A 24,945-nucleotide genomic window follows, 5' to 3' on the forward strand; every position below is an offset into this window, starting at 1 on the left:
GTGGTCTCTCCCATTGCGGAGCACAGGCTCTGGACGCACAGGCTCAGCGGCCATGGCTCACAGGCCTAGCCGCTCTGCGGCATGTGGGTCTTCCCAGACCGGGACACGAACCCGTGTGCCCTGCATCAGCAGGCGGACTCTCAACCACTGCACCACCAGGGAAGCCCTGTATAGCTTTGCTTTTACCATTTGTCCTAGGGTTATGACTGTCCTTTTTTCTTTTAGTATAATTTTTAGCACTTGATATCATTGATGGATTTCTTTTTCAGTTTGGATGCTCACTTCTTTCCGTCTTTCTTTCTCTTCTTTATTACTTTTTAATTTTTTAATTTTAATAATTATTTTTTATTTTAATAACTTTATTTTATTTTATTTATTTTTCCTTTCTTTCTTTCTTTTTTCACCCTTTTATTCTGAGCCGTGAGGCTGACAGGGTTTTCATGCTCCAGGTGGGTGTCAGCCCTGTGCCTCTGATGTGGGAGAGCCGAGTTCAAGACATTGGTACACCAGAGACCCCCCAGCTCCACGTAATATCAAATATCAAAAATCTCCCAGAGATCTCCATCTTAACGCCAAGACCCAGCTCCACTCAACAACCAGCAAGCTGCAATGCTGGACACCCTATGCCAAACAACTAGCAAGACAGGAACACAACCCTACGCACTAGCACAAAGGCTGCCTAAAATCATAATAAGGTCACAGACACCCCAAAACACACCACCAGACGTGGATCTTCCCACCAGAAAGACAAGATCCAGCCTCATCCACCAGAATACAGGCACTAGTCCCCTCCACCAGGAAGCTGACACAACCCACTGAACCAACTTTAGCCATTGGGGGCAGACACCAAAAATAACGGGAACTACAAACCTGCAGCCTGTGAAAAGGAGAGCCCAAACACAGTAAGTTAAGCAAAATGAGAATACAGAGAAACACACAGCAGATGAAGGAGCAAGGTAAAACCCCACCAGACCAAAACAATGAAGATGAAATAGGCAGTCTACCTGAAAAAGGTTTCAGAGTAATGATATTAAAGATGATCCAAAATCCTGGAAATAGAATGGAGAAAGTGCAAGAAACGTTTAACAAGGACCTAGAAGAACTAAAGAGCAAACAAAAAATGATGAACAACACAATAAATGAAATTAAAAATTATCTACAAGGAATCAATATCAGAAAAACTGAAGCAGAAGAACAGATAAGTGACCTGGAATATGAAATAGTGGAAATAACTACTGCAGAGCAGAGTGAAGAAAAAAGAATGAAAAGAATTGAGGACAGTCTCAGAGACCTCTGGGACAACATTAAATGCACCAACATTTGAAGTGTAGGGGTCCCAGAAGAAGAAGAGAAAAAGAAAGGGACTGAGAAGATATTTGAAGAGATTATAGTTGAAAACTTCCTTAATATGGGGAAGGAAATAGTCAATCAAGTCAAGGAAGTGCACAGTCTTATACAGGATAAATCCAAGGAGAAACATGCAAAGACACATATTAATCAAACTATCGAAAATTCAATACCATGAAAAAATATTAAAAGCAGCAAGGGAAAACAACAAATACATACAAGGGAATCCCCATAAGGTTAACAGCTAATCTTTCAGCAGAAACTCTGCAAGCCAGAAGGAGTGGCAGGACACATTTAAAGTGATGAAAGGGAAAAACCTACAACCAAGATTACTGTAGCCAGCAAGGATCTCATTCAGATCTGACAGAGAAATTAAACGCTTTACAGACAAGCAAAAGCTAAGAGAATTCAGCACCACCAAACCAGCTTTACAACAAATGCTAAGGGAACTTCTCTAGGCAGGAAACATGACAGAAGGAAAAGACCTACAATAGCAAACCTAAAACAATTAGGAAAATGGGAATAGGAACATACACATCGATAATTACCTTAAATGTAAATGGATTAAATGTTCGAACCAAAGACATAGACTGGCTGAAAGGAGACAAAAACAAGATCCGTATATATGCTCTCTACAAGAGACCCACTTCAGACCTACGGACACATACAGACTGAAAGTGAAGGGATGGAAAAAGATATTCCATGGAGATGGAAACCAAAAGAAAGCTGGAGTCGCAATTTTCATATCAGGCAAAATAGACTTTAAAACAAAGACTATTACAAGAGACAAAGAAGGACACTACATAATGATCAAGAGATCAAGCCAAGAAGAAGATATAACAATTGTAAATATTTACGCACTCAACATAGGAGCACCTCAATACATAAGGCAAATGCTAACAGCCATAAAAAGGGAAACTGACAGTAACACAATCATATTAGGAGGCTTTAACACCCCATTTTCTCCAATGGACAGATCATCCAAAATGAAAATAAATAAGGAAACACAGTCTTTAAATGATACATTAAACAAGATGGACTTAATCGATATTTATAGGACCTTCCACCCAAAAATAACAGAATACACTTTCTTCTCAAGTGCTCATGCAACATTCTCCAGGATAGACCATATCATGGGTCACAAATCAAGCCTTGGTATATTTAAGAAAATTGAAATCATATCAAGTATCTTTTCTGACAAAAACGCTATGAGACTAGATATCAATTACAGGAAAAATCTGTAAAAAACACAAACACATGGAGGCTAAACAATACACTACTTAATAACCAAGAGATCACTGAAGAAATCAAAGAGGAAATCAAAAAATACCTAGAAACAAATGACAATGAAAACACGACGACCCAAAACCTATAGGAATCAGCAAAACAGTTCTAAGGGGGAAGTTTAGAGCAATACAATCCTACTTGTAGAAACAAGAAACATCTCAAATAAACAACCTAACCTTACACCTAAAGCAATTAGAGAAAGAAGAACAACAAAACTCCAAAGTTAGCCGAAGGAAAGAAATCATGAAGATCAGATCAGAAATAAATGAAAAAGAAATGAAGGAAACAATAGCAAAGGTCAAGAAAACTAAAAGCTGGTTCTTTGAGAAGATAAACAAAATTGATAAATCATTAGCCAGACTTATCAAGAAAAAAAAGAAGACTTAAATCAACAGAATTAGAAATGAAAAAGGAGAACTAACAAGTGACACTGCAGAGATACAAAGGATCATGAGAGATTGCTACAAGCAACTATATGCCAATAAAATGGACAACATGGAAGAAATGGACAAATTCTTTAAAAAGCACAACATTCTGAGGCCGAACCAGGAAGAAACAGAAAATATAAACAGACCAATCACAATCACTGAAATTGAAACTGTGATTAAAAATCTTCCAACAAACAAAAGCCCCGGACCAGATGGCTTCACAGGCGAATTGTATCAAACATTTAGAGAAGAGCTAACACCTATCCTTCTCAAACTCTTCCGAAATATAGCAGAGGAAGAGCACTCCCAAACTCATTCTATGAGGCCACCATCACCCTGATACCCAAACCAGACAAAGATGTCTTAAAGAAAGAAAGCTACAGACCAATATCACTGATGAACATAGATGCAAAAATCCTCAACAAAATACTAGCAAACAGAATCCAACAGCACATTAAAAGGATCATACACCACATTCAAGTGGGGTTGATCCCAGGAATGCAAGGATTCTTCAATATATGCAAATCAATCAGTGTGATAAACCATATTAACAAATTGAAGAATAAAAACTATATCATCCTCTCAATAGATGCTGAAAAAGCTTTTGACAAAATTCAACACCTACTTATGATAAAAACGCTCCAGAAAGTAGCCATAGAAGGAACTTACCTCAACATAATAAAGGCCATATATGACAAACCCACAGCCAACATTGTCCTCAATAGTGAAAAACTGAAACCATTTCCACTAAGATCAGGAACAAGACAAGGTTGCCCACTCTCACCACTATTATTCAACATTGTTTTGGAAGTTTTAGCCACAGAAATCAGAGAAGAAAAAGAAATAAAAGGAATCCAAATCAGAAAAGAAGTAAAGCTGTCACTGTTTGCAGATGACATGATACTATACATAGAGAATACCAAAGATGCTACCACAAAACTACTAGAACTCATCAATGAATTTGGTAAAGTAGTAGGATACAAAATTAATGCACAGAAATCTCTTGCATTCCTATACACTAATGATGAAAAATCTGAAAGAGAAATTAAGGAAACACTCCTATTTACCATTGCAACAAAAAGAATAAAATCCCTAGAATAAACCTACTTAAGGAGACCAAAGGCCTGTATGCAGAAAACTGTAAGACACTGATGAAAAAAATCAAAGATGATACAAACAGATGGAGAGATATACCATGTTCTTGGATGGGAAGAATCAACATTGTGAAAATGACTATATTACACAAAGCAATCTACAGATTCAGTGCAATCCCTACCAAACTACCAATGGCATTTTTCACAGAACAAGAACAAAAAATTTCACAATTTGTATGGAAACACAAAAGACTACAAATAGCCAAAGCAATATTGAGAAAGGAAAATGGAACTGGAGGAATCAGGCTCCCTGACTTCAGACTACACTACAAAGCTACAGTAAGCAAGACAATATGGTACTGGAACAAAAACCAAAATATCCTATTCAATGGAACAGGATAGAAAGCCCAGAGATAAACACATGCACATATGGTCACCTTATTTTTGATAGCCTCTTCAATAAATGGTGCTGGGAAAACTGGGCAGCTACATGTAAAAGAATGAAATTAGAACACTCCATAACACCATACACAAAAATAAAGTCAAAATGAATTAAAGACCTAAATGTAAGATGTATAAAGCTATAAAACTCTTAGAGGAAAACATAGGCAGAACACTCTATGACTTAACTCACAGCTAGATCGTTTTTGACCCACCTCTTAGAGAAATGGAAATAAAAACAAAAATAAACAAATGGGACCTAATGAAACTTAAAAGCTTTTGCACAGCAAAGGAAAACATAAACAAGAAGAAAAGACAACCCTCAGAATGGGAGAAAATATTTGCAAATGAAGCAACTGACAAAGAACTAATCTCCAAAAATTACAAGCAGCTCATGCAGCTCAATATCAAAAAAAAAAACAACCCGATCCAAAAAGGGGCAGAAGACCTAAAGAGACATTTCTCCAAAGAAGATATACAGATTGCCAACAAACACATGAAAGAATGCTCAACATCATTAATCATTAGAGAAATGCAAATCAAAACTACAATGAGGTACCACCTCACACCAGTCAGAATGACCATCATCAAAAAAGCTACAAACAATAAATGCTAGAGAAGGTGTGGAGAAAAGGGAACCCTCTTGCACTGTTGGTGGGAATATAACTTGATACAGCCACTATGGAGAATAGTATGGAGGTTCCTTAAAAAACTAAAAATAGAACTACCATATGACCCAGCAATCCCACTACTGGGCATATACCCTGAGAAAACCATAGTTCAAAAAGAGTCATGTACCACCGTGTTCATTGCAGCACTATTTATAGTAGCCAGGGCATGGAAGCACCTAAGTGTCCATCGACAGTTGAATGGATAAAGAAGATGTGGCACATATATACAATGGAATATTACTCAGACATAAAAGGAAACGAAATTGAGTTATTTGTAGTGAGGTGGATGGACCTAGAGTCTGTCATACAGAATGAAGTAAGTCAGAAAGAGAAAAACAAATACTGTATGCTAACACATACATATGGAATCTAAAAAAAAAAGGTCATGAAGAACCTAGGGGCAGGATGGGAATAAAGATGCAGACCCACTAGAGAATGGACTTGAGGATACGGGGAAGGGGAAGCTGGGACAAAGTGAGAGAGTGGAATGGACATATATACACTACCAAATGTAAAATAGATAGCTAGTGGGAAGTAGCTGCATAGCACAGGGAGATCAGCTCGGTGCTTTGTGACCACCTAGGCAGGTGGGATAGGGAGGGTGGGAGGGAGGGAGACACAAGAGGGAGGAGATATAGGGATATATGTATATGTATAGCTGATTCACTTTGTTATAAAGCAGAAACTAACACACCATTGTAAAAGAATTATACTCCAATAAATTTGTTAAAAAATAAATAAATAAGTAAAACAACGTAAAAACAAAAAAGAAAAATCAGTCATGTTCATGAATAAACCTCAAAAGTTATTATCATCTTTAAGAGTTACCTGAAATAATTTTAATTATGATCAATTATACTTTAATGGACAAATATAAATTCTAAACACTATGCTCTTCACTGCTTAAGAAACTTGTACTTTTTAAACTTTGTATAGAAAGATAGACTCAGCACATATCATTAATTGAGAGAGGGAGAAAGACTGAGACCCACAATTGTATAAACATGTAATTTCAAAACACATGTTCTTTCTAGTAAATAAAGATGGGCATGTAAACAAATTTACTTTTTAGACTATTAATAATATTTTATATTATATCTTCATTATAGACAGGGACATATATAAAATTTCCTATTACTACTTAAGACATAATTCTTTTTTTTTAATTTTATTCTTTTATTTTTTTTATACAGCAGGTTATTAGTTATCTATTTTATACATATTAGTGTATATATGTCAATCCCAATCTTCCAATTCATCCTACCACCACCACCCTCTCCCCACACCACTTTCCCCCCTTTGTGTCCATACGTTTGTTGTCTCCATCTGTGTCTCTATTTCTGTCTTGCAAAACGGTTCATCTGTACCATTTTTCTAGATTCCACGTATATGCGTTAATATACGATATTTGTTTTTCTCTTTCTTACTTACTTCACTCTGTATGACAGTCTGTAGAGCCGTCCATATCTCTACAATGACCCAGTTTTGTTCCTTTTTATGGCTGAGTAATATTATATTGTAGACATGTACAACATCTTCTTTATCCATTTGTCTGTTGATGGGCATTTAGCTTGTTTCCATGGCCTGGCTATTGTAAATAGTGCTGCAATGAACACTGGGGTGCATGTCTCTTTTTGAATTATGGTTTTCTCAGGGTATATGCCCAGTAGTGGGATTGCTGGGTCATATGGTAGTTCTATTTTTAGTTTTTTAAGGAACCTCCATACTGTTCTCCATAGTGGCTGTATCAATTTATGTTCCCACCAATAGTGCAATAGGGTTCCTTTTTCTCCACACCCTCTCCAGCATTTGTTGTTTGTAGATTTTCTGATGATGCCCATTCTAACTGGTGTGTGGTGATACCTCGTTGTAGTTTTGATTTGCATTTCTCTAATAATTAGTGATGTTGAGCATCTTTTCATGTGCCTCTTGGCCATCTGTATGTCTTCTTTGGAGAAATGTCTATTTAGGTCTTCTGCCCATTTTTTGATTGGGTTGTTTGTTTTTTATATATTGAGCTGCATGACATAATTCATCTTTTAAATTTCTAATTCTACGTTATATGGATTTTAAAGCTTAAACAGGACAGTAATACACAAAGATCTTGTGTTATAGTGAACTGTCACATTTGACATAGTATAAAGCAATGTCCAAGACAGGAAATACTAACCAAAAAAAAAGTTGTAATTCATCAAAGTTATTTTACGCAGTAATCCAAAATTACTTATTATTCAAATGATACAATATTTTATGTTTTAGCACAATAGGTAAATTCAATCTAAAGGGTGAGAGAAAAGTTTCAGAGGAAAGAAAGTAAATCTATCATGCTTGAAAGCAAAACATTGGTATAAGAAATCTCTTTTTATATTATATATATAAGAATTTACCAGTGGTCTGTATTCTTCAAAACAGAAAATGTTTTAATTCATCAGAAGAGTACTAAAAACTGAGAAAAAATGTCTCCTTTAAAAAATCCTTTGGGAGGGCTTCCCTGGTGGCACAGTGGTTGAGAGTCTGCCTGCCGATGCAGGGGTTCGTGCCCCGGTCCGGGAAGATCCCACATGCCGTGGAGCGGCTGGGCCCATGAGCCATGGCCACTGAGCCTGTGCGTCTGAAACCTGTGCTCCACAACGGGAGAGGCCACAACAGTGAGAGGCCCGCGTACCGAAAAAAAAAAAAAAATCCTTTGGGCACTGATTTGGTTACTGCCACAATGAAAATAAAACAACACAAAAGGAAACAGATTGCAAAGCTCATCAAATTCACCTGAACAATTGGAAGTAATCTTAGGGCCCTACACAGTTTAAAAATATCTGGTCTCGGGCTTCCCTGGTGGCGCAGTGGTTGAGAGTCCACCTGCCGATGCAGGGGACACGGGTTCGTGCCCCAGTCCGGGAAGATCCCACATGCTGTGGAGCGGCTGGGCCCATGAGCCATGGCCACTGAGCCTGCGCGTCCGGAGCCTGTGTTCCGCAACAGGAGAGACCACAACAGTGACAGGCCTGCGTCCCTCGCCCTACCCCCCCCCAAAAAAAAAATATATATATATGGTCTGATCAAGTGAGTGGAGTAAAATGTCAACAGCAAGCGTTTCATTTCTATAACTAAGTTATAAACCTCTTTCATTCAGGGAATACTTTGGGAGAGTAAAAGCTTTGAATAATAAAATATTTCAAAAATAAATTACAAAAAAGAAATTCTAATTTAATAATTTCATGTACCACAACAAACTAGATTAATGGCTAGAAAGTGTTCTTAATAAGTTCTTAATACTGTCTGCTTTAATACGGGTCACTTTCATGGAAAATGAAAGTCGCTTATGCTAAACCACTTACATGAAATACTACCAAGTATTACATTTCCTGTAAGAATCTTGAGTTATCTGATTCTCTTCTGATAGATAAGTTCTTCCTTGAAAAATAAACGGAGGAGGGAGGGTAGCTCTGAAAGTTAAGGTCATTTCTTGTACCTAGGAAGCTGACTGGAAATCTGAAATAAGGTGGTGGGCCTCTGGTGGCGGGATCTGAGGAGTCTAGCCATCTAAAGCTGTACTACTGGGAGTAGAGTTATTACAAAGCCACCTGCCAAGTGCAGGAGATGACAGCTAGGAAGGGTGATTCCCAAGGCAGGGGACAAGCTACAGACGTGGAGCTTGCACACTGAGTCAGCCCATCATTCATCATGGCCTGTGCTCTGTTTAATTCTCTTCTCTTTGCATTCAGTATTTATCTCAAGTTTATTTGAACACTTCTGCCCTGTCTCAGGTCTGCTGCAGAACAGAAAGAGCAAGGGCATTTGTCCACCCATTCATTATAGGAGAAGCAGCTCTACCCATCAAGAGATCTTTTAATTCTGGATTATATTTTTTACTATTAAGTACATGAATCCACCTAAATTTTTACCTTTACTATTAATTTGGTTAGAAAATATTTAATAGAAATGTCCATTTGAGTAACTCATATGGACAGTGCTACATGAATGTAAAGTGATGTAATCAGTTTTATCCAAGCCTATGTTTAAATGACCATAAAATCCAGGTTTCTTTTTCATAGTTTGTAAGTAAAAACACTGATAATGGTCTCCTATGTTTATATAAATGAAAGCAATTAAACAATATGGCAATATATCACCCAAGCCTCTAAACCAGCAAACTTTGCCTATAAAGGGCTAGATAGTAAATATTTTAGGCTTTGTAGGCCATAAGGTCGCTGCCACAACTACTTAACTTTGCCAATGGAGTACAAAAGCAGCCAAAGACAACATATAAATGAATGAGCATGGATGTATTCCTATAAAACCTTACTTAGAAAAATGGATGGCAGGTCAGATTTGACCTACAGGCATTAATTTGCTTACCCTATCTCTAAACAATTTTATGAAGTAGATAACAAGGGTATAATTACCCATTTTAAAGATGAAGAAGCCTAAGCTCAAGAAGTTAAATACAAACCATGGGCCAGCCTCTGGAAATACAAATGTGAACAAGACATGGTTTTTCCCTCAAAAGATAGTGTAGTGCAGGAATTAAGAGCCCTTTCTAACTGTGTGAAAAATGAGGATAATACCAATATCTCACTACAAGGTCATTGTGACAATTAAATGAAATAATGCTATAAAACACTTACTTTAACAATTGACACATACTAAACACTCAATGAATGTGTTATTATTATTGATTTTATTATCAGATGTGGAATTTGAATTAACCAAAGAAAAGAATAAAGATCTCACTCCTGAATTTGCTAGAGAAGATTTCAAAACTCAATGAGTAACCATTTTAAAAAAAGAGCCAGATTCTACTCTGAGAATAATGGGTAACAGGGAACAGCATGAGCAAATATCTGGGCATATAGGATGGCATGGGTCATGGTGAATGACAGAGCATGGAGGAAACAGGCTATACATAATGGGCTAGAGGAGAAATAGCTTAAAGAAATAAACTGGAAAGGGTCCAAAATGCATGCTAAGATGCATGGATTTTCTACGATCAGACATAGAGAACCTGAAGTTTGTAACCTAGAGAATAACATGACTAGATAATCCCTCCGGTGGTACTTTAGAAGACGGGAGGGAGGAGGCTAACGGTTAGTGGCAGAATTAAAAGGCTATTTTAATACTTCAGTTTGGAGATGATGGCTAGAATAAGGCAGTGGGAACAGAAAACATTTGAGAGGTATTTTGGAGAAGCTCTATGGATAAGATTTAGTGATTTCTGTAGATGCAGAGTACCTCCCCAATTAGACCGCAAGCCACTTGATGGTAGAAAAGATGCCTTTCCTCAAAGTGCCTATTGTAGGGGTGAACAGTCCTGGCTTTATAATATACTAGCTGTGTGACTCAGAGCCTGGACTACAATGCTTGTAATTTGCTTATCTCTAAAGTAAACATAACCAAGGTTGGCCAAGATGGCAGAGTAGAAAGACTTTCATCTCACCTCCTCTTACAGGCACACCAAAATCACAACTATCTGCAGAACAACCATCAATGAAAAGGATCAAAACCTACCAGAAAAGATCTTCTACAACTAAAGATAAACAGAAGGAACAACAAAAAGTTGGTAAGAGTGTGTGGAGTTGCAATATAGTCAAGTCCCATACCCCAGGTGGGTGATCCACAAATGGGAGAATAATTACAAATGCAGAGGTTCTCTCAATGGAGTGAGAGGTCCAAGCCCCACATCAGACTTCCTAGCCTGGGGGTCCTGCACTGGGAAGATGAGCCCCCAGAGCATTGACTTTGAAGGCCAGTGGGTCTTTCTTTCTGAAGTCCCAAGGGGCTGGGGGAAATAGACTTCACTCTTAAAAAGCACACACAAAATCTCACATGCTGCAGGATCCAGGGAAGAAGCAGTAATTTGATAGGCGCCTGCTGATCTTGGAGAGTCTTCCAGAGAGGAAGAGGCAACTGCAGCTCACCCTGAGAACATAGACATTTATGGCTGCTATTTTGGGGAGTTCATTCTACCACATGGACAATGGTGCTGGCAAGCACCATTGAAGAATCTTCCCTCTAGCTAATTAAACCCAGGAACAAGCCTTGCCCTGACCCAACAGTCTGTAGGCACCAGCACTGGGGTACCTCAGGCCAAGGAACTGACTGGATGGAGACAGAGCCCCACCCACCAGCAGATAGGCTGCCTTAAGACATCCTAAACAAGCAGCTGCTTCTGGATATGGTCAGGCCCACCAGAAAGCCAAGGATCCAGCTCCACCAACCACTGGGCAGGCACCAGTCCAAGAATCACCTGGGCCCCAGCCCTGCTCTCCAGGGTATCTGCTCTAGCTTCCAGAGAAGTCTCACCCACCAGGGGGAAGACAACAGCCACAAGAAAACCACAGTTCCTCAGCCTGCGCACCTGGCCTGCCTACCAGTAGGCCAGGCCCCACACTGGGGTCAGCTATGAGAAGGCCAATACAAGCTTGAGGATGCCCCAGACCCTGCGCCCAACTGTATCAGGAACTGGCCCCATCCACCAGCAATCTGACTCCAGCTCTGGGACCCCTGCGCCCTGCAACCAAAAAAAAAAATATATATATATGGTCTGATCAAGTGAGTGGAGTAAAATGTCAACAGCAAGCGTTTCATTTCTATAACTAAGTTATAAACCTCTTTCATTCAGGGAATACTTTGGGAGAGTAAAAGCTTTGAATAATAAAATATTTCAAAAATAAATTACAAAAAAGAAATTCTAATTTAATAATTTCATGTACCACAACAAACTAGATTAATGGCTAGAAAGTGTTCTTAATAAGTTCTTAATACTGTCTGCTTTAATACGGGTCACTTTCATGGAAAATGAAAGTCGCTTATGCTAAACCACTTACATGAAATACTACCAAGTATTACATTTCCTGTAAGAATCTTGAGTTATCTGATTCTCTTCTGATAGATAAGTTCTTCCTTGAAAAATAAACGGAGGAGGGAGGGTAGCTCTGAAAGTTAAGGTCATTTCTTGTACCTAGGAAGCTGACTGGAAATCTGAAATAAGGTGGTGGGCCTCTGGTGGCGGGATCTGAGGAGTCTAGCCATCTAAAGCTGTACTACTGGGAGTAGAGTTATTACAAAGCCACCTGCCAAGTGCAGGAGATGACAGCTAGGAAGGGTGATTCCCAAGGCAGGGGACAAGCTACAGACGTGGAGCTTGCACACTGAGTCAGCCCATCATTCATCATGGCCTGTGCTCTGTTTAATTCTCTTCTCTTTGCATTCAGTATTTATCTCAAGTTTATTTGAACACTTCTGCCCTGTCTCAGGTCTGCTGCAGAACAGAAAGAGCAAGGGCATTTGTCCACCCATTCATTATAGGAGAAGCAGCTCTACCCATCAAGAGATCTTTTAATTCTGGATTATATTTTTTACTATTAAGTACATGAATCCACCTAAATTTTTACCTTTACTATTAATTTGGTTAGAAAATATTTAATAGAAATGTCCATTTGAGTAACTCATATGGACAGTGCTACATGAATGTAAAGTGATGTAATCAGTTTTATCCAAGCCTATGTTTAAATGACCATAAAATCCAGGTTTCTTTTTCATAGTTTGTAAGTAAAAACACTGATAATGGTCTCCTATGTTTATATAAATGAAAGCAATTAAACAATATGGCAATATATCACCCAAGCCTCTAAACCAGCAAACTTTGCCTATAAAGGGCTAGATAGTAAATATTTTAGGCTTTGTAGGCCATAAGGTCGCTGCCACAACTACTTAACTTTGCCAATGGAGTACAAAAGCAGCCAAAGACAACATATAAATGAATGAGCATGGATGTATTCCTATAAAACCTTACTTAGAAAAATGGATGGCAGGTCAGATTTGACCTACAGGCATTAATTTGCTTACCCTATCTCTAAACAATTTTATGAAGTAGATAACAAGGGTATAATTACCCATTTTAAAGATGAAGAAGCCTAAGCTCAAGAAGTTAAATACAAACCATGGGCCAGCCTCTGGAAATACAAATGTGAACAAGACATGGTTTTTCCCTCAAAAGATAGTGTAGTGCAGGAATTAAGAGCCCTTTCTAACTGTGTGAAAAATGAGGATAATACCAATATCTCACTACAAGGTCATTGTGACAATTAAATGAAATAATGCTATAAAACACTTACTTTAACAATTGACACATACTAAACACTCAATGAATGTGTTATTATTATTGATTTTATTATCAGATGTGGAATTTGAATTAACCAAAGAAAAGAATAAAGATCTCACTCCTGAATTTGCTAGAGAAGATTTCAAAACTCAATGAGTAACCATTTTAAAAAAAGAGCCAGATTCTACTCTGAGAATAATGGGTAACAGGGAACAGCATGAGCAAATATCTGGGCATATAGGATGGCATGGGTCATGGTGAATGACAGAGCATGGAGGAAACAGGCTATACATAATGGGCTAGAGGAGAAATAGCTTAAAGAAATAAACTGGAAAGGGTCCAAAATGCATGCTAAGATGCATGGATTTTCTACGATCAGACATAGAGAACCTGAAGTTTGTAACCTAGAGAATAACATGACTAGATAATCCCTCCGGTGGTACTTTAGAAGACGGGAGGGAGGAGGCTAACGGTTAGTGGCAGAATTAAAAGGCTATTTTAATACTTCAGTTTGGAGATGATGGCTAGAATAAGGCAGTGGGAACAGAAAACATTTGAGAGGTATTTTGGAGAAGCTCTATGGATAAGATTTAGTGATTTCTGTAGATGCAGAGTACCTCCCCAATTAGACCGCAAGCCACTTGATGGTAGAAAAGATGCCTTTCCTCAAAGTGCCTATTGTAGGGGTGAACAGTCCTGGCTTTATAATATACTAGCTGTGTGACTCAGAGCCTGGACTACAATGCTTGTAATTTGCTTATCTCTAAAGTAAACATAACCAAGGTTGGCCAAGATGGCAGAGTAGAAAGACTTTCATCTCACCTCCTCTTACAGGCACACCAAAATCACAACTATCTGCAGAACAACCATCAATGAAAAGGATCAAAACCTACCAGAAAAGATCTTCTACAACTAAAGATAAACAGAAGGAACAACAAAAAGTTGGTAAGAGTGTGTGGAGTTGCAATATAGTCAAGTCCCATACCCCAGGTGGGTGATCCACAAATGGGAGAATAATTACAAATGCAGAGGTTCTCTCAATGGAGTGAGAGGTCCAAGCCCCACATCAGACTTCCTAGCCTGGGGGTCCTGCACTGGGAAGATGAGCCCCCAGAGCATTGACTTTGAAGGCCAGTGGGTCTTTCTTTCTGAAGTCCCAAGGGGCTGGGGGAAATAGACTTCACTCTTAAAAAGCACACACAAAATCTCACATGCTGCAGGATCCAGGGAAGAAGCAGTAATTTGATAGGCGCCTGCTGATCTTGGAGAGTCTTCCAGAGAGGAAGAGGCAACTGCAGCTCACCCTGAGAACATAGACACTTATGTTGATCTTGGAGAGTCTCCCAGAGAGGCAGGAGGCAACTGCAGCTCACCCTGAGAACATAGACATTTATGGCTGCTATTTTGGGGAGTTCATTCTACCACATGGACAATGGTGCTGGCAAGCACCATTGAAGAATCTTCCCTCTAGCTAATTAAACCCAGGAACAAGCCTTGCCCTGACCCAACAGTCTGTAGGCACCAGCACTGGGGTACCTCAGGCCAAGGAACTGACTGGATGGAGACAGAGCCCCACCCACCAGCAGATAGGCTGCCTTAAGACATCCTAAACAAGCAGCTGCTTCTGGATATGGTCAGGCCCACCAGAAAGCCAAGGATCCAGCTCCACCAACCACTGGGCAGGCACCAGTCCAAGAATCACCTGGGCCCCAGCCCTGCTCTCCAGGGTATCTGCTCTAGCTTCCAGAGAAGTCTCACCCACCAGGGGGAAGACAACAGCCACAAGAAAACCACAGTTCCTCAGCCTGCGCACCTGGCCTGCCTACCAGTAGGCCAGGCCCCACACTGGGGTCAGCTATGAGAAGGCCAATACAAGCTTGAGGATGCCCCAGACCCTGCGCCCAACTGTATCAGGAACTGGCCCCATCCACCAGCAATCTGACTCCAGCTCTGGGACCCCTGCGCCCTGCAACCAGACTCTTGGACCTTGACTCCACTCAGCAGTGTGCCAGGACTAGCCTCAGGGCAACCCAGGATTTTGCAGCCAGCTGCCTTCTGACCTAGTCCCACCAACCAGCAGCCAACAGCCCCCACACAAGGCAGAGTCTGGTAACCAACCAGATCAGTGTCCAGCCAAGCCTACCAGATTGCCCACATAGTCAGCCCACCACAACAGAAAGACCCATGCAGTCCTCATAGGGGGAACCCCTAGTGCATATATAGCTCAGGTAAAGAGAGGGAAGTTCACTGCTGGGATACATAGGACATCTCCTACAAAAAGCCATGACTCCAAGGTTGGGAAATGTAACTAACCTACCAGATTCATAAAAATAAAAACACCAACCAAGTCACAATGAGGCGACAAAGGAACATGTTCCAAATGAAGGAACAAGATATAGCTCCAGAAGAAGAAATAAGTGAAGTGGAAATAGCCAATCTACTTGAGAAGGTATGCAGGGTAGTGATTATAAAGATGATCAAAGAACTTGGGAGAAGAATGGCTGCACACAGCAAGAAGTTAGTTTTTAACAGAGAGTTAGGAAATATAAAGAAAAACTAGAGGTGAAGAATATAGTAGTTGAAATGAAAAATACACTAGAAGGAATAAACAGCAGACTAAATGATACAGAGGAATGGATCAGCGAGCTGGAATACAGAGTGTGTAAATCATTGATGTTGAAAAGACAAAAAAAAAAGCATGAAAAGAAATGAGGACAGTTTAATGAGAACCTCTGGGACAACATCAAGCACAAGTGCATGTATATAATACATAAAATATAAAAACCTCATGGTAACCACTAATATTGGCATTATAGGGGTCCCAGAAGGAGAACAGAGAGAGAAAGGGGCTGGCTGAGGACATAGTTGAAGACATAATAGATGAAAACTTCCCTAACCTGGGAAAGGAAACAGTCACCCAAGTTCAGGAAGCACAGAGAGTTCCATACAGGATTAAATATTAAAAGCAGCCAGGGAAAAGCAACACATTACATACAAGGGAACTCCCATAAGTCTGTCAGCTGACGTTTCAGCAGTAACTCTGCAGGCCAGAAGGGACTGGCATGATATATTTAAAGTGATGAAAGAGAAGAACCTGTAACTAAGAATACTGTATCTGGCAAGGCTCTCATTCAGATTTGATGGAGAAATCAAAAGGTTTATAGACAAGGAAAAGCTAAAAGAGTTAAGCAGCATCAAACCAGCTTTGCAAGAAATGTTAAACGGACTTCTGTAAGTGAAAAAGAAAGGGCTACAACTAGAAACATGAAAATTACAAGAGGAAAAAGCTCATTGGTAAAGACAAATGTACAGTAAAGATAGGAAATCATCTACACACAAAGATAGTGGGAAGGTTAAAAGGCAAAAGTAGTAAAATCATCTACATCCACAATAAGCAGTTAAGGGATACAAAAACATTTAGATGTAAAATATGATTTCAAAAACAGTAATCATGAGGGGAGGACAGTACAAATGCAGGGTTGTTAAAATGCATTTGAAATAAAGAGATCAGCAACTTAAAACAATCAAGTGCATATATATAATATATAAAATATAAAAACCTCATGGTAACCACAAACCAAAACTCTATAATAGATACACACAAAAAAGAAAAAGGAATTGAAACATAACACTAAAAATAGTCATCAAATCACAAAAGAAGAGATCAAGAAGAAAGGACCAAAAAAGAACTACAAAACAACCCCCAAACAATTAACAAAATGGCAAAAAGAACACACCTATCAACAATTACTTTAAATGTAAATGGAATAAATGCTCTAAACAAAATATATAGAATGGCTGAATAGGTACAAAAACAAGACCTGTATATATATTGCCTACAAGAGACTCACTTCAGATCTAAAGACACACACAGACTGAAAGTGAGTGGTGGAAAAAGGTATTCCATGCAAATGGAAATCAAAAGAAAACTGGGGTAGCAATACTTATATCAGACAAAATAGGCTTTAAAATACTGGTATAGGATACAAGGAAGGACATTACATAATGATCAAGAGATCAATCCAAGAATGAGATATAACAACTGTAAATATATTTGCACCCAACATAAGAGTATCTAGATATATAAAGTAAATATTAACAATGTAAAGGGAGAAATTGACAGTAACACAATAATAATAAGGGACTTTAACACCCCATTTACATCAATGGACAGATCCCAGACAGAAAATCAATAAGGAAACACTGGACTTAAAAGACACATTAGACACATGGACTTTATATATATGCATATATATATATATATATATATACACACACACACATGTATATGTATATATATATCCATATATCTCTGTGTATGTGTATACACACACACACACACACACACACACACACACACACAATGCATTCCATCCAAAAGCAGCAGAATACACATTCTTTTTGAGTGCACGTGGAACATTCTCTAGGATAGATCACATGCTGGGCACAAAACAAGCCCCAGTAATTTCAGAAAATTGAAATCATATCAATGCTATGAGACTAGAAATCAACTACAAGAAAAAAACTGCAAAAAACACAAACACATGGAGGCTAAACAATATGCTACTGAACAACCAATGGATCACTGAAGAAATAAAGGAGGAAATTAAAAAGTACCTGGAGACAAATGAAAATGAAAACCCAATGAACCAAAATCTACAGGTTGCAGCAAAAGCAGTTCTAAGAGGAAAGTTTATAGCAATACAAGTTTACCTCAGGAAACAAGAAAAATCTTAAATAAACAACCTTACACCAAAAGAACTAGAGAAAGAACAAATAAAACCCAAAGTTAGTAGAAGGGAAGAAAAATTATAATGATCAGAGCAGACATAAATGAAATAGAGTCTAAAGAAACAATAGAAAAGATCAATTAAACTAAGAGCTGGATTTTTGAAAAGATAAACAAATAGATAAACCTTTAGCCAGATTCACCAAGAAAAAAAGAGAAGGGGCCAAAATCAATAAAATCAGAAATGAAATAGGAGTAATTAAAACTGACACCACAGAAATATACAGGATCATAAGAGACAACTATGAATAACTGTATGGCAATAAAATGAACAACCTAGAAGAAATGGACAAATTCCTAGAAATGTACGATCTCCCAGGACTGAATGAGGAAGAAATAGAAAATGTGAACAGATCAATTGCCAGTAATGAAATTGAATCAGTAATAAAAAAAACTCTCAACAAACATAAGTCCAGCACCAGCAGTCTCCCAAGGCAATAGAAGTAAAAGCAAAAATAAATAAACAGGGATAATCAAACTTACAAGCTTTGCCCAAAAAAGGAAAACATAAACAAAATGAAAAGACAACCTATGTACTGGGAGAAAATATTTTCAAACAATGTGACAGACAAGGGCTCAATTTCCAAAATATACAAACAGCTCATACAACTCAATGACAAAACAACAAACAACCAAACCAAAAAATGGGCAGAAGATCTAAACAGACATTTCTCCAAGGAAGACATACAGATGGGCAATAGGCACATGAAAAGATGCTGGACATCGCTAATTACTAGGGAAATGCAAATCAAAACTACAATGAGGTATCACCTTACACCAGTCAGAATGGCCATCATTAAAACCTTTACAAATAACAAATGCTGGAGACGGTGTGGAGGAAAGGGAACCCTCTTACACTGTTGCTGGGAACGTAAACTGGTGCAGCCACCTTGTAAAACAGTGCAGAGGTTCCTCAAAAAACTAAAAATAGAGGTGTTATATGATCCAGTAATCCCACTCCTGGTCATATATCTGGACAAAACTACAATTCAAAAAGATAAATGAACCCTGATGTTCATAGCAGCAATATTTACAACAGCCAAGATACAGAAGCAACCTAAGTGTCCATTGACAGATGAGTGGATAAAGACAGAATACAGCTCAGCCATAAAAAAGAATGAAATAATGCCATTTGCAGCAACATGCATGCACCTAGAGATTTTCATACTAAATGAAGTAAGTCAGACAGAGAAACACAAATACCATATGATATCACTTATATGTGGAATCTAAAATATGACACAAATGAACTTATTTATAAAACAGAAACAGACTAACAGACATAGAGAACAGATTGTGGTAGGGGATGGATTGATTGGGAGTTTGGGATTAGCAGATGCAAACTATCATATATGGAATGGATAAACAAGTTCCTACTGCTATATTCAATACCCTGTAATAAACCACAATGGAAAAGAATATATATATACGTGAGTGTGTGTGTATACATATATATATGAAACTGAATCACTTTGCTGTACACCAGAAACTAACACAACATTGTAAATCAACTATACTTCAATAAAAATAAAACTTAAAAAAAAAACGATTAAAAAATAGGCAGAAGGCCTGAATAGATATTTTTCCTAAGAGGACATAAATTTGGCCAACAGGCACTGAAAAGATGCTCAACATCATTAATCATCAGAGAAATGCAAGTCAAAACCACAATGAGATATCACCTCATGCCTGTCAAAATGGCTATCATCAGAAAGACCACAAATTATAAATGTTGATGAGGATGTGGAGAAAAGGGAGCCCTTGTACACTGTTGGTAGTAATATAAATTGGTTTAGCCACTGTGGAGAATAGTATGGCAGCTTCAGAAAACTAAAAATAAAGCTACTATATGACCCAGCAATTCCACTCCTGGGTATATATTTGAAAAAATTGAAAACACTACTTTGAGAGGATACATGCACCCCAATGTTCATGGCAACATTATTTACAGTTGCCAGGATATGGAAGCAACCTAAGTGTCCATCAGCAAATAAATGGATAAAGAATATGTGGTTATAGGGACTTCCCTGGTGGTGCAGTGGTTAAGAATCTGCCTGCCAATGCAGGGGACAAGGGTTCGAGCCCTGGTCAGGGAAGATCCCACATGCTGCGGAGCACCTAAGCCCGTGCGCCACAGCTACTGAGCCTGTGCTCTAGAGCCCATGAGCCACAACTACTGAGGCTGTGTGCCACAACTACTGAAGCCCATGCACCTAGAGCCCATGCCCCACAACAAGAGAAGCCACCCGCAATGAGACACCCACACACCACAATGAAGAGTAGCCCCTGCTCGCCGCAACTAGAGAAAGCCCGCATGCAGCAACGACCCAATGCAGCCAAAAATAAATTAATTAATTAATTTTAAAAAAAGAATATGTGGTGTATATATATAATGGTGGTATATATATTCAGCCCTAAAAAGAATAAAATTTTGCCATTTGCAGCAACATGGATGGACTTGGAGGTACTATGCTAAGTGAAATAAGTCAGACAGATAAAGACAAATACTGCATGATATCACTTATATATGGAACGTAAAAAAATAAACTAGTAAATAAAACAAAAAAGAAATAGACTCACAGATATAGAGAACAAACTAGTGGTTACCAATTGGGAGAGGGAAGCATGGAGGGTCAAGACAGGGGTAGGGGATTAAGAGGTACAAACAACTATGTATAAAATAAGCTACAAGGATATTTTGTACAGCACAGAAAATATATCCAATATTTTATAAGTATAAATGGAGTATAACCTTTAAAAATTATGAATCACTATGCTGTATAACCTGAAACATACAATATTGTACACCATTTGTACCTCAATAAAAATGTTTTTTAAATAAAGTTAATAATGAAAAAAATAAAGTTAACTGTCACCTTGCCTACCTCTTATAGCTGTGACTATAAAAAATAATACCTACATACTCAAATTGTGACCACAGGTAAAAGTCATATCATAAAAGTTCTTGACCTGTATCTAATGGCTTCAATAAGTCATGCATTCAATCATATTTGTTGAAAACCTATGTGCCAGCACACATACAACAGATCGACTAAGATGACATATAGCAGGTACCCAAATGTCATTGATTCAGAGGGCATTTCAGCCATTTTAATGAATTGTTCTGGAGCTGTGGCCAGTCTGTTAATTATAACACCTCTTTTCTCTTTATATCACCTCTTATTTCCCACCTTGAGTTCATTTTATTAAACTTGACTATCTCTATCAGAACATAAAGAAAAAAGCAATCAAAGAGATGAAGCTCAGCCAGTAGGTTGGCTAAAATTAAGCAGAGGAGAAAGGGAAGAAGAAACCATTGGTAAGAATGAGGCCTTTTTTCTTTTTTTCTTTTCTTTTTTTTTTTTTTTTTGTGGTACGCAGACCTCTCACCATTGCAGAGCACAGGCTCCGGACGCGCAGACTCAGCGGCCATGGCTCACGGGCCCAGCCGCTCCGCAGCAGGTGGGATCTTCCCAGACCGGGGCACGAACCTGTGTCCCCTGCATTGGCAGGCGGACTCTCAACCACTGCCCCACCTGGGAAGCCCAGGCCTCTTTAATTTTAATGATTGATATCAGGTCTAGCACTAATTAGTAGAGACAAATGAATCATCTGCTTAAGTACCTACATACACAAAAATACACACTCCACACAAAAACACAACAGGATACATTTTTTAAATGGCAGCTTCTATTTACATCTTTCAATAAAATAAAGGCAACTAAACAAATGTATTCCTCCAATTTCACTATTGCCTTTTTGAATTCTAGGAAAGGACAAAGAAGCACTCCATCCTAAAAAGCATCTATTTTCAGAAATGAATTTATAAAACATTTCAGATTAGTAGTTCTAAAGGTTTGTCTTAATTTTTTGTCTTAATTTTTTAAAGTATTATTGATGTGTCATAATACACTATCAGATCAGATAAGATTTTTAAGGTTTTGTTTGACAGCCAAGAAGGAGTATTTATAACTGCATATTATTCTTCAAGCAACTTTAATACACCATATGTAAACCTTTACTTACTCTTCTAATACTCAAGTTACATGAATAAATAATCAGCATTAAGATCTTGGGTAATTTCCCCAGGGAGCTATTGTGGAAGCAGAAACCATCTTCTTTGACATCTATTAAAAGTCGTAAATGGAAATCCTAGGTCACTCTTTGACAAATTCTATTTCTCCTATTGGCTTTCAATACAGTTAAACAACCTAAACTTGAGCCAAATGTGAGAGGCCATAGAAATCACCTCTGATGCTTTCTCAGATTCCAAATGAAAATTGGCTTTATATTTAACTTCTCACATGAATTTTCTATTGAAAAATTTATCTCCAATATCTGAACCAGCAAGAAAATGTAGGCTTTACCAATTAGTTCAGTGTCCATGTCATATTCACCTTTGTGCCCCGCCATGTCCAGAGCAGTGCCTAGCACACAGCAGGAGCTTGGCAAACATTAGCTGACCTAAGTGAAGAACTGAAACGTGTTGAAGGACTAACCTTCAAAAGCATTTCTTCATGTTGGGGATTATCAGAGTCATAGGGTTCTCTGCGCAGTTTTTCCACATCCGCAATAAGGTTTCTGTACCCAACAATTTGCAGAAGGCAAGCTTGAAGAGAGATTCCCAGCCTAACATGTTAAAAAATAGAAGAAACACACATGAGGAAAAAAACCCCACATTCTCGGGCATTTGTTCACTTGATGTATGCACAATAGGACTTTTCATATTTATATTATATTTGGAAATTCCTCAAATAGGATTTTTCTAATAGAAGCACAATTTTTAACTGAAACTCCACATGGACAGTTGTGGAACTTGGCTAAAATTTACCTCTCATTCCAGCCTTTTCTTAAGCCAAATTGCAATAATATGGCTTAAAAACAAGGGAGCTCTTTATGCAAGTGACTTGAAAGATGTAGAAAATATAGGTGATCATGGTTTCTTAGGGATCATTTAGTTCCCCTAGGTAGATATATCAGAAACACTTCAGAAGGGTGTGTGGGGGGAGGTGTCAGTGAGAGAGAGATAAATAGCCCTCAGGGGCTTAGGGGTAAGAAAAATTTTGAAACAAATAAAAACCACAAGAATAAAAATACCTCTGCTTGCAGAGCACCCCTGACAGATAAGGCAATGCCAAGAGAAAGAACTCAGTACTTTACAAAATTTCCCATTCCATTCTGACTGCTCTACTTGTCTGAATGCCTATTCTTATGCTGAAACAAAACACTGTTCTCAGAGCAAATTCATTTCCACTTTTCCCTACCATGCCTATTCATTTTAATACAGGAAGAATTCTTTCTTCTAGTCTCATCTCCAGGGTTAAAAACAAACAAACAAAAAAACTCCCCTCTTCCTTCAATTCCTTCTCATGGGACATGGTTTTCAGATGTTTTACTATCTTGCTCAGTCTTCTTGAATGCACAGTTTGTATGATTAACAGTCCCCTTAAAACGTATCACTGGAACAAAAAAGAATCTGGCAAGCATGACATAGAGAGGATCATTACTTCCTGTGATCTGAATGCTGTTTTTCTCTCCTACAACACAGAAAGTAAAATAGGGTCTCTTTAAGCAGTCATATAACATTACAAGTTTATTAAACAGGTGGCTAAATAATCACCAAGATCCTTTTTCCCTATAAACTACTGTTACATAAATTATCTTCCTGTACTCATTTGATGGCATTTTTTAATCTAAAGGTAGTATTTCATGTTTATTTTTTCCTGCTAATTTCTTTATAGTTATTCACTTTTGTGATTCAACAATAGCAATTGCATATGATTCAGCCTAAGAGTTACTGTTCAATATACTCCAACTTCTAATTCACTCACTAAATTTAAGCATTTTTTGTTGGAGTTGGTGGGTCACTGTAATCACAATGACAGTGTCATAATCATCTTTTTTGGGGGGGATGAGATGTATAGAGGTTCAGTCTAAAGTTGGGGGCAATAGAAAAATTTAAGTTTTAGGATTGTATGCTTACTCCAAACATAGAAGGCAGTGTCAGATAACCCAGAATACTAAACTTAAATAAAATTGAATGTTCAATTAAAAAAAACTAAATCAGATATTTAGGAAAAGGGCACAGTGGTCACCCATAAAATCAACACAGGACTGAGAAGAAAGTTAATTTTGAGGGAAAGAAGGGAGTGGTAGAAATAAAAAACAAGAAAACAAGGGACCCAATTCAATTTTATTGTAGTAATTCTTATCACTACTGTAAGTGGCACCTGAAAAAAATGTATAAAACAAAATAAGGTTAATAGTAGTAATGGCTTGATAAATTACAATGTATTTCCCCTAGCCCTCTCTATTTCTTGATTTTTTTCCAGAAAATTATTCAATTAAAAAAAAATCACATTATGTCAATGTCAACCTGGAAAAAAACACCACTAAAATCCATATTGAGCTTTAAAAAACACAATCTACTACCTATAAGGGTTTTTTTCTCCCTAAAGGAAATCAAAAGAATAGATGGTAAGGAAACACCTTTGAATGAAATATATAACTTTCATAAAAGAGACAGAAAAGATTTGCTATTAAATCTAACCCAATCTCTAAATATGATTATAGGTCTAATATATCTCTCATGCCTAATTGTAATCATAAATTTTTGGTTCAACTTAATTTAAAACGAATTTCATTCTTACCAGCTTCCCAGAGAAATAAAATATGTCAGAAGGTTTCAAAAAGACATTTACTGTATAATTAAGTAACATTTAATGGCTGAATAAGGAAAAGGCAGTTAATTAGCTGAAGCTTCTACAGAAGAATACTATGGAGACTA

General features: G+C 37.9%; 1 protein-coding gene across 2 annotated transcripts in view; it reads right to left on the minus strand.

Moving 5' to 3' along the window:
* ELMOD1 (ELMO domain containing 1) overlaps positions 1-24,945 on the minus strand; it is a 68,463-nt gene that overhangs the window by 22,236 nt on the left and 21,282 nt on the right. For both annotated transcript variants that reach the window (XM_007454857.1, XM_007454856.1), the window contains one exon: positions 22,658-22,787. In XM_007454857.1, coding sequence (XP_007454919.1) covers positions 22,658-22,787 — 130 coding nt within the window. The remainder of the gene's footprint in view (positions 1-22,657; positions 22,788-24,945) is intronic.

This window comes from Lipotes vexillifer, unplaced genomic scaffold (assembly GCF_000442215.2).
Source record: "Lipotes vexillifer unplaced genomic scaffold, Lipotes_vexillifer_v1.1 scaffold900, whole genome shotgun sequence".
NCBI classification, from domain to species: Eukaryota; Metazoa; Chordata; class Mammalia; order Artiodactyla; family Lipotidae; genus Lipotes; species Lipotes vexillifer.